General features: G+C 38.2%; 1 protein-coding gene across 2 annotated transcripts in view; it reads right to left on the reverse strand.

Moving 5' to 3' along the window:
• Positions 1-14319, reverse strand: part of LOC120526008 (peroxidasin) — a 221394-nt gene that overhangs the window by 5178 nt on the left and 201897 nt on the right. For both annotated transcript variants that reach the window (XM_039748810.1, XM_039748809.1), the window contains 3 exons: positions 12314-12425; positions 8705-8846; positions 7519-7632 (listed from right to left, as the gene is read on the reverse strand). In XM_039748810.1, the coding sequence (XP_039604744.1) occupies positions 7519-7632; positions 8705-8846; positions 12314-12425 (368 nt within the window). The remainder of the gene's footprint in view (positions 1-7518; positions 7633-8704; positions 8847-12313; positions 12426-14319) is intronic.

Below are 14319 nucleotides of genomic sequence, written 5' to 3' on the forward strand. Positions count from 1 at the left end.
GAATCGCTTGCTGAAAAATTCAAACCCTATAGTGATTTGTCACAATTGCCTTTTCGGCAACTTTTATCAGTTTTACAAACCTCACATTTTTTATCTGAGTTACCATATCTTATTGTTTCTCAAAAGGTACAATGTACTGTCATAGTTTTAGTCACACAGGAAAATGCTCATTTTAATTAATTTTTCATTCTCTTTTTTACACCATTACTTTTTTATTGTTAGAAGTTTCTTGCAATTTAACGATGAATAAAACACCCAGTTTTCATTGACGAAGACATAAATATTAGTATAAAACATATAAATACAGCATTACAATTTAAAAACCTATATTTAGTATGCAACTCATTTTCACTTCATTTTTTAACTGGATTTTCTTATGAGCCCTGTTGTAGCAACATGGTGAGCAGGACAGAGCAGGCATTTCTGTGTTTAGCAACTTTAGCCAGCTTTTCCTGGGTAATTCATAGATGTGCCAAGGCCAGCTAAGAAATATAAAAATAGTGCTAAACTGCTAAACCTTCTTTTCCCAATGACTCATTAGGACTGGTGCAAAACCCTCTTATACGATTTTAAATGCATCCATTTTTTTCTAAACTTTGTGTAAGTAGACAGTTCCCTTCAAAGTTATGCCAGTATACTTTATAGTCAAAAAATGTCTTGACAATTTCTATGCTGGACCCGTATTTCAGCTAATGCTTTTTTTTTTTTGATTAGTCTTCAAAAGAGATATTACGTTAATGTCCTAGAAAATTAAGGTCTAGAATGTAAAAGAATATCAAAAAGTAGTTACTGCTACATTTGTCAAATAAAGAGTGAAAGGTTTCAGGAAATGTATATCAGTAGGAACAGGAACATCTATTGTTTGTGTTCTTTCTTTGATTGAAATCCTCTCTCCTGGTGGTGCCTCCATGCTCTTCTTGTTATGTCTGAAAGACATGTACTTTATTTGGCTTTATATAAACTGACATGAGGGTTGTATGACGAGGCAGTGGATTGGGTTGTTGCCTCATTACTGAAGCTACCCTTTGTGTTAAATAAAATCTCCTCTACAGGTTTGATGTTTTGATGTTTGCTTGCAGTTGAAAGACATGTTGTCTAACGAAGTGAAAACTCTAACAACCTCAGCTTGAATACTTGTGAGATAATGTTTGTGTGTGCCTTGCGATGAACTGGTTTGTCTGGCTAGGCTGCAGATCTCCACAATATGGTTTGAGTGGTTTAAAGAAAGATGAAAGCGTATACACTTCTATCATTTGGACTTAAGAAACTTTCCATATATAGCAAGTGACAGTGCTATAAAATACATGAATGTTACCAAATCTATATAAATAACATCTTAAGCTGTTTGATTGCCCGTTTGTATGTCTGTTTGTTTGCCACCTCTGAGATGGTATCAAATCTCAGTTCAGATTTCATGTGGAGTTCCTGGCTGGTAAAATGAGCTGTCCATTTCCATTTGAAACTATGACCCTCTCAGTGTGTTCAAGAAGTATTTATTGTTTAGTGAATTTCTGTCTAACTGATACTGGCTCTTAGTTTTTGTAAATTTGTTACTTGTAACTTGCGTGCTCCTAACCTCTCTCTCTCTTTCGTAACTTGTATTTTGTTCTGGGCCCTTCACTTGTGATGATCAATTCTGTAACCTTGTCCTGTTACACTTGTTCCCGAACAGTCCCCAGAGAGATGTTACTTGATTATGTTGACCTCTTTTGTGAGTTGATACCAACCAGTCTGGCTTGAAGTGGAACCACTTAAACGAGATGGGTCTACTGACTGTGGTCGGCCAGCTACACCGTGCTAGAGCTACCAACTTGTCATCAATGGCGATTCTCCTAGATCTCTCTTCTGCCTTTGACATGGTCAACTATAACATACGTTTTGCCACCCTCTCTGGCCTTGGCATCACTGAGACTGCTCTGAGATGGTTTGAGTCCTGCATCTTGGGCAAATCCTATGTTTTGGTAAGTAGAGTTGTCATGCACTGGTGTACCCTCAGGATCGGTGCTGGGTCCTCTACTCTTCTCTCTGTACACCACTTCACTGTGCTCCATCATCCAACCGCATAGGTTCTCTTATCAGTGCTATCCCGATGATAAGCAGCTGTACCTGTCGTCCCGTCCCCCCCCCCAGAGTACAATACGATATCGGCTAGAGTCTCTGCATGTCCTACTGATATTTCAACCTGGATGAAGGACCACCACCTTCAGCTCAACCTGGCAAAAACCAAGCTTCTTGTGATTCTGGCCAGCCACACTGTTTAACTCCTCATCTCTGTACAGCTTGGCTCACTGGCGCTAACACCCGCAAGGTCAGTTTGCAACCTTGGGGTGGTGATTCTTGGGCACCTATATATTTTCTGACCACATTCCTACTGTTTCTCGTTCTTGCAGGTTTGTGCTGTACAACATCTGCAAGATCAGACCCATTCTGACAGAGTATGCAGCACAACTTCTCCATGCTTTGGTCTCGTCATGTCTGGACTACTGCAACACGCTTCTGGCACGAGTACCCACATGTGTTAACAAGCCACTGCAGATGATCCAGAATGCAGCAGCCAGTCTTGTATTTATCCAGCTGAGATGGGCACATGTTATTCCTCTCTCCAGGTTGCTACATTGGCTTTCTGTAGCAGCATGCATTAAGTTCAAATCCCTGATGTTAGCCTACAGAGTAGTCAATGGATCAGCACCTGAGTATATGGTGTCACTGGTGAAGTACTATATTCCTTCTCACCCACACAGGTCTGCCACAGAAGAGCATCTTGTGATGCCACCTCTACGTGGCATCAAGTCTCAATCCAGATAATTTTCCTGAGTGGTTTGGAATTGGTGGAATGGGCTGCCTACCTCCAAATACTACCGACTCCCTTAATGTATTTAAGAGGCGATTGAAGACCCATCTGTTCTGTGATTACCTCTCTAATTGAAAAGAAAAAAAAAACTTTGCACTGCAATACTTTATATTCTTGGTTACTTGGTTAATTTTAATTGCTTTATTGATTGTAATCTATGATTGTAAATGCATGAGATATTACATCTCACTTGTGGCAACCTTGTTATCTATCCTATTACACTTGCTGAACAAACAGGCCCTAGCCTAATGTTACTTGATTGTTTACCTCTTTTGTAAGTCACTTTGGATAAAAGCATCTGAACTGATTTTCACAAAATTTTGCATGTGTATTATGATTGGTACAACTTATAATATAAGGTATACGGCGTATCGGGAAGAGCAGTTGTATTGTGGGGGGGCAACATAAAAACGAGAGTTGACATGGGGACTACAGCAGGAGTGTGCTGGGGCTCGTGGGAGGACAATGCTATCTTTGTATACAAAATTTTCTGTTGGCCAAAGCAGATCTGATCAAAGACTGCAGATATTCCATCCATCCATCCATCTTTTTATCTGAGGTCGGGTCGCAGGGGCAGCAGCTTAAGCAGAGATGCCAAGACTTCCCTCTCCCTGGCCACTTCTTCTAGCTCTTCCGGGAGAATCCCAAGGTGTTCCCAGGCCAACCGGGAGACAGTCCCTCCAGCGTGTCCTGGGTCTTCCCCCAGGCCTCCTCCCGGTTGGACGTGCCCGGAACACATAACCAGGGAGGTGTCCAGGAGGCATCCTGATCAGATGCCTGCCACCTCATCTGACTCCTCTCGATGCGAAGGAGCAGTGGCTCTACTCTGAGCCCCTCCCAGATGACTGAGCTTCTCACCCTATATTTAAGGGAAAGCACAGACACCCTGCGGATGCCGCACCGATCCGCCTGTCGATCTCACGCTCCATTCTTCCCTCACTCATGAACAAGACCCCGAGATACTTGAACTCCTACACTTGGGGCAGGATCTCGCCTCCAACCCTGAGAGGGAACTCCACCCTTTTCCGGCTGAGGACCATGGTCTCGGATTTGGAGGTGCTGATTCCAATCCCAGCCGCTTCACACTCAGCTGAGAACCGATTCAGAGAAAGCTGAAGATCCCGGCCTGATGAAACAAACAGGACAACATCATCTGCAAAAAGCAGTGACCCAATCCTGAGTCCACCAAACTGGACCCCCTCAACACCCTGGCTACGCCTAGAAATGCTGTCCATAAAAGTTGTGAACAGAATCAGTGACAAAGGGCAGCCCTGGCAGAGTCCAACTCTCACTGGAAACGGGTTCGACTTACTGCCAGCAATGCAGACCAAGCTCTGACACCGGTTGTACAGGGACCGAACAGCCCTTATCAAGGGGTCCGGTACCCCATACTCCCGAGCACCCCACAGGATTCCCGAGGACACGGTCAAACGCCTTTTCCAAGTTCACAAAACACATGTAGACTGGTTGGGCAAACTCCCATGCACCCTCCAGGACTCTGCTAAGGGTGTAGAGCTGGTCCACTGTTCTGCGAGCAGAACGAAAATCACACTGTTCCTCCTGAATCCGAGGTTCGACTATCCGATGGACCCTCCTCTCCAGAACCTCCGAATAGACTTTTTTCCAGGGAGGCTGAGGAGTGCGATCCCTCTATAGTTGGAACACACCTTCCGGTCCCCCTTTAAAGAGGGGACCACCACCCGTCTGCCAATCCAGAGGCACTGTCCCGATGTCCATGCGATGTTGCAGAGGCATGTCAAACAAGACAGTCCAACAACATCCAGAGCCTTGAGGAACTCCAGGCGTATCTCATCCACCCGGGGCCCTGCCACCAAGGAGTTTTTTGACCACCTTGGTGACCTCAGTCCCAGAGATGGGAAGCCCACCTCAGAGTCCCCAGGCTCTGCTTCCTCATTGGAAAGCATGTTGGTGGGATTGAGGAGGTCTTCGAAGTACTCCCCCCACCGACCCCAGCGTCCAGTGAGGTCAGCAGCGCACCATCCCCACCATATACGTTGTTGACACTGCACTGCTTCCCCCTCCTGAGACACCGGACGGTGGACCAGAATCTCCTCGAAGCCGTCCGAAAGTCGTTCTCCATGGCCTCCCCAAACTCATCCCATGCCGAGTTTTTGCCTCAGCAACCACTGAAGCCGCATTCTGCTTGGCCTGTTGGTACCTATTAGCTGCCTCCAGAGTCCCACAGGACAAAAGGGTCCAGTAGGACTCCTTCTTCAGCTTGACGGCATTCCTCAACGCCGGTGTCCACCAACGGGTTCGGGGATTGCCGCCACGACAGGCACCGGCCACAGCTCTGGTCAGCCGCCTCAACAATAGAGGCACGGAACATGGCCCATTCGGACTCAATGTCCCCACCTCCCTCAGGGCGTGGTGAAGTTCTGCGGAGGTGGGAGTTGAAGCTACTACTGACAGGGGACTCTGCCAGACGTTCCCAGCAGACCCGCACAACTTGTTTGGGCCTACCAGGCCTGAGCGGCATCCTCCCCCACCATCGAAGCCAACTCACCACCAGGTGTTGAACAGTTGACAACTCTGTCCCTCTCTTCACCTGAGTGTCCAAGACATGTGGCCGCAAGTCCGACAACACAACCACTAAGTTGATCATCAAACTGAGTCCTAGGGTGTCCTGGTGCCAAGTGTACATATGAACACCCCTATGCTTGAACATGGTGTTCGTTATGGAAATCTGTGACAAGCACAAATGTCCAATAACAAAACACCGCTTGGGTTCAGATCGGGGCAGCCATTCCTCCCAATCACTCCCTTCCAGGTCTCACTGTCATTGCCCACGTGAGCATTGAAGTCTTGCAGCAGTATGAGGGAGTCCCCAAAAGGTATGCCCTCTAGCACCCCCTCTAGGGACTCCAAAAAGGGTGGGTACTCCAGACTGCTGTTCGATGCATACGCACAAACAACAGTTAGGACCCATCCCCCCACCTGAAGGCGGAGGGAGGCTACCCTCTCGTCCACCGGGGTAAACCCCAATGTACAGTCTCCAAGTCAGGGCGCAATAAGTATGCCCACACCCGCTCGGCGCCTCTTACCGGGAGCAACTCCAGAATGGTAGACAGTCCAGCCCCCCTCAAGGAGATTAGTTCCAGAGTCCAAGCTGTGCGTCGAGGTTAGCCCGACTATATCTAGCCGGAACCTCTCTATCTCGCACACTAGCTCAGGCTCCTTCCCATTCAGAGAGGTGACATTCCATGTCCCAACAGCCAGCTTTTGTAGCCGAGGATCGGACCGCCAACTCACACTGCACCCGACCTCCTTGGCCCATCCCATAGGTTGGTGAGCCCATGGGAAGGGGGACTGCAGAGATTGCTCTTTTTTAATTATACAGATAAGAATTTAATTTTCTTGCTATACTACATTTTTGTCTAAAAGGTCATTTTTTGTCTCATTGTGGGTTGTGATTAGCTATGTGGAATTTTCAAAAGACAATTTTTCACTGTTTATTTTCATTCAAACCCTTTTCTGAAATATACAGTGGTGGAAAGAGGTATACAATATTGCCAAAACCTTTAGGAGGAAATTTTCCTGTCATTCAACCCTGACAAAAGTTTTTTTTTTAACTAAAACACCGTTTTTAATAAGTTTCATGTCTGCAAAATTGCATATGAACCGAAGTTTGGCATTAATTTTGTGAAAGGAAACTCAACTGTTTCTGTCATTACTCCTATTATTTTGTGATGTTATTTTAAACATAACCAATTTAAGGTCGATCTGCCAGAAAAAAAACGTGGTGGCCTGCTTTGTGTTGGTCAAATGTGAAGACAGAGATTTCACTGCACTGTGTACAGGTGACAATAACACTGAAATAAACTAATGACACTACATTGAAAAAGTCAATAATATTGTGCAAATTCATAACATCACTACATGCAATAGAAAGAAGTCATAATAAAACAGAATTTAATGCAATATGCATGCCAAGTCACTGTTCAGCATATGGTTGAAAGAGAACAACTAAAATTGCATTATTAACTTTTACTTTTTCTTGATGGTAAATTATTTCTTCCAGTTCATTTTATGATGGGGCAATTGTAATTGTAGGCTTTGATGCCAATATAGCATCTTGATTTGTAGCAATCTTAAATCATATCATTGAACAAATCAACTTTGAATCATCTTTATAACATTACTGAATAAGGCCACTGGTAATGGCTTCAGTGATGTCTATGGACTCCAATCCTCCCTGCCCTCATACTGTAGATGCTTTCCACTATCCATGGATTAAATTATTCTTCAAGCCATCCAGAGTACTGATGTAGGATTAAATAAAAGTAGCTTTAATTGTTCCAACCTAACAAGGAGTTATAGCAACTATGAAATCCAGTCACACACAAAAAAAAAATTCTCAACTTATGAAAGCAAAGAAATTGATGGTTATCAGAAGTGCAAGTGTAGATGAAGGGGACACCTGCATTTCAACTAGCAACGACAAAGGGTCAACATTTACAAAACACATAAACATTTGTTTTCTTACCTTAACCCATTGTACAAATACAGGTATACATGGGCAACACCAGGTACGTCCACTAGTTATTACTAAATTTATTAAGTAAAATTACATAGAGAATTTTATTCTATGTAATTATTCTATCAAGTATTTCAGATGTTTATGCTGGGTCAGATTTTTTACTCACTCTGCATTCACATGTGGTACAAGAGTCCTTTTTCCATTTTTCTGTGTTAGTACGCTCTCTCCCACTCTCATCAGTGCAGTCAGTTTTACTCAAACGAGTTTCAAGTTTCTTAATCTGGTCAAAATGTATGAGAAACAAAAGAATTAGAAAAGTGAACAACACACTAACTTTTTCCATATTAAAGGTGTGAGAATTAACTACCCTCTGCTACTAAGATTTCATCCTGCATTAGGATATATGGTAAAAACAAGTAATATTTATGGTTTCTGTGAAGCTATAATATAAAAACTTTCTTTCAAATAGACTAGAAACCCATTGTGCAAGTAAGATCTTCTTGCAAATGTCACTCTAGGCATGCACCTCAAATTTTATTTTCTTTGCGAAATGCTTGAATATAGTACATAATAGAAGAATACTAGAATAAGACCACCCAGAATTAATATTATACTTGTCTTCTTTATAAATAAAAATGAGAGCATCTGAATATTTGAAAAACAAATAAAATTACTTTTTGTTTCTACTGCCAGTATGATATCTGCTTTTTAGTTTCTTTCCAATAATGTCATAATTGCTTTTCTTTAATGGCAAAAACCAGCCAAAAAGATTAAGAGCCTCCAAATGAATTCCAAAGAATTACTTTAGGAATGTGAAATTAGTTCTACTTTGTTATAAGTTGTAGTCTGTATTAGGCACTGGTATAACAAATAAAAGAGATTCATTCCAATTTAAAGTTTCAGCTTTTGACATTTTTATAGCAGCTTTCTCCTGATACATATAAAAATATAAGGATGACAATCATCTTGTTGGAATGATTGTGAATTTAATTTCAGTTGATACTGTATTCACTACATTGGACAAAACAAACTTCTTCCAAGCAGACATAATACAGTAAATACAAGTCATTATTGACCAATGTACGACAGGAAGCCATGAAACAGATGTAATAACAACCAAGACAAAAGAAGAAAGTTCAGAAATTGTTTTATCTTAGTGATCATTCTTCATAAAGAATAAAAAGGATATAATTTGTGAAATACATTATTTTACAATAATATATTTTTTAGGAATAAAGAACAAGCTTCTCATGAATAAACTGCTAAATATGTCTGGAAAACCAAAAGTGGGTGTTTTTTTAATATAATAATAATAATAATAATAATAATAATAATAATAATGTAAAACTCACTTGCTTTCGAAGACTGGTTATAGTCTTCTGCATTTCTAGTACAAATTCTTGAAAATCATTAAAGTCATTTCCAGTCTTGGTTTTTATTGGATTTTCAGACAGTGATTCATTCCTGATTGTGTTTATGTCACTTGTGTTTGAACTGTAGAAATAAAAATTACATTTTTAATTTATATATTAAAGAACAGCAATATAAATGCTATACCCTAGTTACCACTAGTCCACGCCATAAACAATATAAAAAGTGTACCTAATGGGGGCTTAAAACCACCTGTAACAAATTTCCATTCCAAAATATTTCATAAAAACTTTCTGACAAAACATAAAAGCAAGAATTATCTTTATCATGTTAAACAAATCACATTAAATATTGTTTGTTTATGAAAGTTATCTTTTCCCTGCAAAATAGTAGTACTGTATGAAGAGTATCTACCCACCAGTTAAACACAGTTCAGGATAGCAGAGGATTCCACTAATTTGGTGAATACTGGCCATCAGTAATTGAAGATTAACTTCAACCAGTCCTTGAAATTTTCCTCTGTGTAGCCCCCTCAGTTGCCCCCTCAGTTGATCATCACTTACAGACACATCACATTGATGGTCAGAGATGGCGATATCAGTTAAAATGGTAGGAATAAAACACGTACGGAAAGCTGGTGACGTAGTAGAGACGCTTTCATCTAAATCTATAGGTGTCCTGCTTGATTCACATTTAAATGTGATTACACTATGCTAAACACATTTTCTCCTCCTTGTATACTTTATGAATAAAATTTTACATAATGTTTTGTGATGGGAGTCAGCATTTGCAATACAATAATAATTCATCAATTAATTAGATAATCAGAATACTTAATAAAATTTTTATATACCAAAAAACTAGCATGGCAAAATAAAATTAACCTTTAAACTTTAAAATGTTCCAGTTGGGTATAGCTATATTTAAAATATGTGCAATAATGTAAGTTTTTTTCAAAATACCCTTTCATTTATATAAACGACATTAAAAACATGCACCTGGAAAATCTGAATAATGACAGTGTGTTAAGGAATGGAACATGGAGTTTGGCAGAAATGAAGAACTGTGAATAGACAATGGTTCTATTAATACTACAGGAAGCTGGCTGGACTTATTTTCAGAAAGGTAAGAGACATTTTTAGTGGACCACAAACACCGGTAGTGTATCGCTATTTGATGGTGGATGTGCCACATAAAATCTAACTCATTACTAGCAGTGAACTTGAAAAACAGGTGTCGCTATTCTGAAAATAGTTTAATGATATGGCCATACTTTACACCTTTTTTTCAGTTATTACTATCAAAAGAAAAATTGGACAGCAGTAAAAGATCTGTACTATTACTGATCTGGGAATTATTTTTTTAAATTAAAGTGTACTGTATATAATCTGCTTCTGGTTAATAAACTGTTTTTAATGTCAGTTTTTGAAAAAACTGTTTAATGACTGAGTCCAACACATGTACAATAGTAATGGTTAGTCTGTGCAGTGTTTCTTTTCAATCAGGGTGGTGTTCAAGTGAAGGTCTTGCACAAACATTTTTAAGCAGATATAGGATACTGGGCATTATTCTGCATTGTAAGTCATCAGGTCAGACTGACAATTCTTAAGCCATTTTTTTTCCTCTTCTTGTATTAGGATATGAACATGATTATCAGTCTAGTGCTGGACCAAGGTGACACAGGCTATAGGTCTCTTTCTTTTTGCTTTCTTGTATAGGTCTGTATAAATCTTTCATGCTTTTTGTTTACATGCATAAACTAAACAGCAGTATACTATACATGTTTTAACTGATAGACAGATAGACAGACAGACAGAATTTTATTTGTCCCCAGGAGGAAATTTGGCTTTTTACAGAAGCTCTTTAAATAAATAAATAAATAAATAGATAGATAGATAGATAGATAGATAGATAAGTAAATAAAAAATATATACAGACACACATCAGAATGACTACAAAGCAAGAAGATTAAAAATAAAAAATGTTGATATCTGTAAAAGCCTTTGCGCTATATCCACTCTCAATGTAAAGTTATTCAGTGTTGAAATCCATCTCGCATCACGCTTCTTTGTGTGCCTGCAAAAAGCCCTTGTGTCATGTATAAGCCCAACGTTTTCTCATAAATTATTTCAGTAGTTCAAAGTTAAGGCTGTGAAGAAATATCAGTTATAGGAATTGACATATCCTGTTGTACTGTAATTTTGTGAAAATTAAAAACATTAACAGAAGTGGATATGAGACACTTACTCTGCCAAGAAGGAGGTCTTTTTTATGCCACTGACATATAAAAGCAGTCATTGAAAATGTAGTGCTGATCTTCAATATATTGTTAAAATAATGATAACCAGTGGGGTCATTTGTGAATTTCTCTTCACCAGACCTTTGTCAAAAAGGTACAAAGTATTAAAAACCAAAATGGTCAAAAAAAGGTTGGTGAAAAAGGTGAAGCTTCTCTTTGACTAAAGCTGGTTTCAATTTGTAATACAAGTATGTATCCCTTTTCTCTTCAATGCAATGTAATACCTTATTAGTGAAATCCATATTTCACAAAAAAAGATACTAGTGTTAAGACAATTCAAATATAAGATTATTCAGTTTGACACAAAACAAAACAATGATTTCCATACTGTACTTATAATCATATTAAATCATACAACTACAAATAAAATATTAATGTATAACACACAATCAAAGTGTTCCTAAAATGAATAAATACAAAATTAGAAAAGTGAAATATGTATATTTTGTTAAAATACTACCCTAAGCATACAGTAGGTAATAAAGGAACCTTTTCAATTACTTTGCTTTCCTAGTGATAAAACATTTTTTTATTTCTAATGCAAATAAATTACAATAAATATGAAACATCATACAAAATATTAAACATTTTTCTTCATATAACAAAAAATTCCAATCCCATTACTGTAAATAATAATAATAATTTTGCTAAGTTTTGTTTAAGAAATGTATGAAACTATGGGTTAATGAAATATTAAATTTCAAGTTAGGCTTTACAAATACTGCTAAGTAGAACATAACTTAAGATGCACAGTAGAGTGATTTGGCATCTCTTTGAGGACAGAAAGTACTCTATAATTATACCTAATTTACTACATTTCCTATAATCTATGACACAGAAATGTACATTTCATACCAAATGACAAGGCTTAACTAAAGGAAAAACAATAATTGCAACTGATTTTGACTAGCTGAATTTTGTACCGTAGGTGAGTTTACTCTTGCAGAGCCAAGATAATAAGAGCTGTCACACCATTTAAATAAACTGAAAACATGTGACAGCCACTACTAGCCAAGACAGATGTAAAACACTAGCTCCTTCCACAGAGACATGTGTAACAAGGAGGTCAGAATGGAATTAGCGTTTTCAGTATTATGGAATTATTACCACAGTATCTTCAGTTTCTTATGTTGATTTAATAATTGTTTTCAAATACATTTTTTTAATAATAATATTTTTCATATGTGCCTTCCCAATCATATACAGTACATGAATAAACACATATTGTAAAATGACCCCATTACATTTTAGGTATCCCATCTAATACGCCTAAAGCACACAAACCACTTACCTAGAAAACATATTCACTTTAACTGGAGCCTCTTCAAGAAGACTGTGTTCTACAGAACGTCTCCCACGGAAATGATAAGAGAGGGCATTAAACTGTCCTTTAGTTCTGCAATCTAAAATCAGAATACAGCTATCAGCATATCTGAAAAAAAAACTGTAAGGTAAACTAATATACAAAATATGCATTTAAATCTATGAACATAAACATATTTACAGATCCTGGAAAGCAATAACTTATAAAGATAAAAGTAGCATTGTTCTGTTTATAGCTTTTCATTATTTACAGTGTGCTGAGAATTCAAATTGGATGATTTAAACTTTCCAATAAATGTCTGCCAAACAATGCATGTCTTAGTTTGCTGACATGCTAAGAGGTTAAAGTAGATGGAAGGCTGATTGAAACCCATTATTAAAAGAATGCCTAAAGTAAAAAAGAAATATGAGAAATTAAATGGCGCAGCATTCCTGAAGTAAATCCCCTCCAGCATTTTGAAGTTACATCCTTTCATTACGTTAGATTATAAAAAGCCATAAAATTTTATACATAATTATCTTTTCTTTCATCATTACATTTTTAAAACTTTTCCATAGGCCAGGTTAGTAGAAACTTGTTTTTATTCTCTTTTTTGTTTTTGTAGTTAAACAAAGCAGTTAAAACAAGGCACTTCTTTTTTTATTTTGATGTACATTTTCCTTTAAGTATGTAATAACAAAAGGATTTTTGACATGTTTGAGTAACAAAACACGGATATTCCTTCATTTTAAAGGTAATCTGCAAATGCTAGACATAATAATCTTAAAATGTTCAGACTTACTCAGTATGTTTATTACCCTGATGAATGGGAATATCACATAAACCAGATTGCATTTTATCTTTCAGGATAAAGAAAAAAGTGCTCAGAGAAACAAAAACAATATTAAATATTCTCTCAGAATGCACATCACAGCTTACTGCTCTGTGGAAATATTGAAGACACAGCTTGACATTCAGTAACATGGTATAATTCTTAGATTTCGTTTTTTCTAAAACAAATGGCTACTCAGATTAAATGAGCACAGTAGTCAGCAGGGAACTTCAGCCTAAACATTTCTCTATCATCTAATCTGCTCATCGCAATACAGGGTCACTGGATGCTGGCACCTATCCCTGTGCATTAGGATCAGGACAGGAATCATCCCTGAACAGGTCAACAGTTCATCTCAGAGCACATTCACACAAACACCCAAATCACTCCCTCCAGGCCAAGAATAGTAGTTGTTGATCTGTGGATGCAAACCAGTGTATCAGGAGGAAAAGCAATCGCAAGTCCATTTCTTAAACCCTTTATCTATAATTTCTGAGTCCAAATCCATTTAGTTTTCATGTGGAATGCTCAATAAAAACATGAGAGATCAGCAGATGCAACATCATTCTTCTAGTATAGCAAAGAGACACAAATTAATTTATTTGATGTAGTAGTTCATTTCTGTTGTCTTGTGCCATTTGAATCTACTTTATTTAGGACAAGATTTTTTTCTCTAAACAATAACTCATTAAGCCATTTCCATTGTTGGACAACAATGTTTAGCTTTGGCACTGGATCATTATTTATTAATATAACTCATGTTAAAAAAGAGTGGTTGGTAATGCAGGTACCACTGCATAGATGTTACATTATAATTACTAAACTGTAAGCAAAGGCAGTAAAACTAACACATTTTGTCAGACTTGAATATTACTTTCTCATGCTACTGCTTTAAATGTCTACTGTTTGAAAAATAAAATATTTTGGCTGACTGTACCCCTTGACTTGACATGGACATGACAATTCATGTGGTTTCCATTACTGAAGGCATTTTATTTAATTAAACACTACAAGGAAGGATAACGTGCTGGGGGTAAACAAAAAAGACATACTGAATAAAACATTAACACCTGTCTGCTGTATCTGGGCCGAACTCCAGCAGATGCAAGGGTGCTTGCAAATAACCTGGTTTTCACTCAAGGATTTTCTTACCTCTTAGATG

The sequence above is a fragment of the Polypterus senegalus genome, chromosome 3, assembly GCF_016835505.1.
Source record: "Polypterus senegalus isolate Bchr_013 chromosome 3, ASM1683550v1, whole genome shotgun sequence".
NCBI lineage: Eukaryota > Metazoa > Chordata > Cladistia > Polypteriformes > Polypteridae > Polypterus > Polypterus senegalus.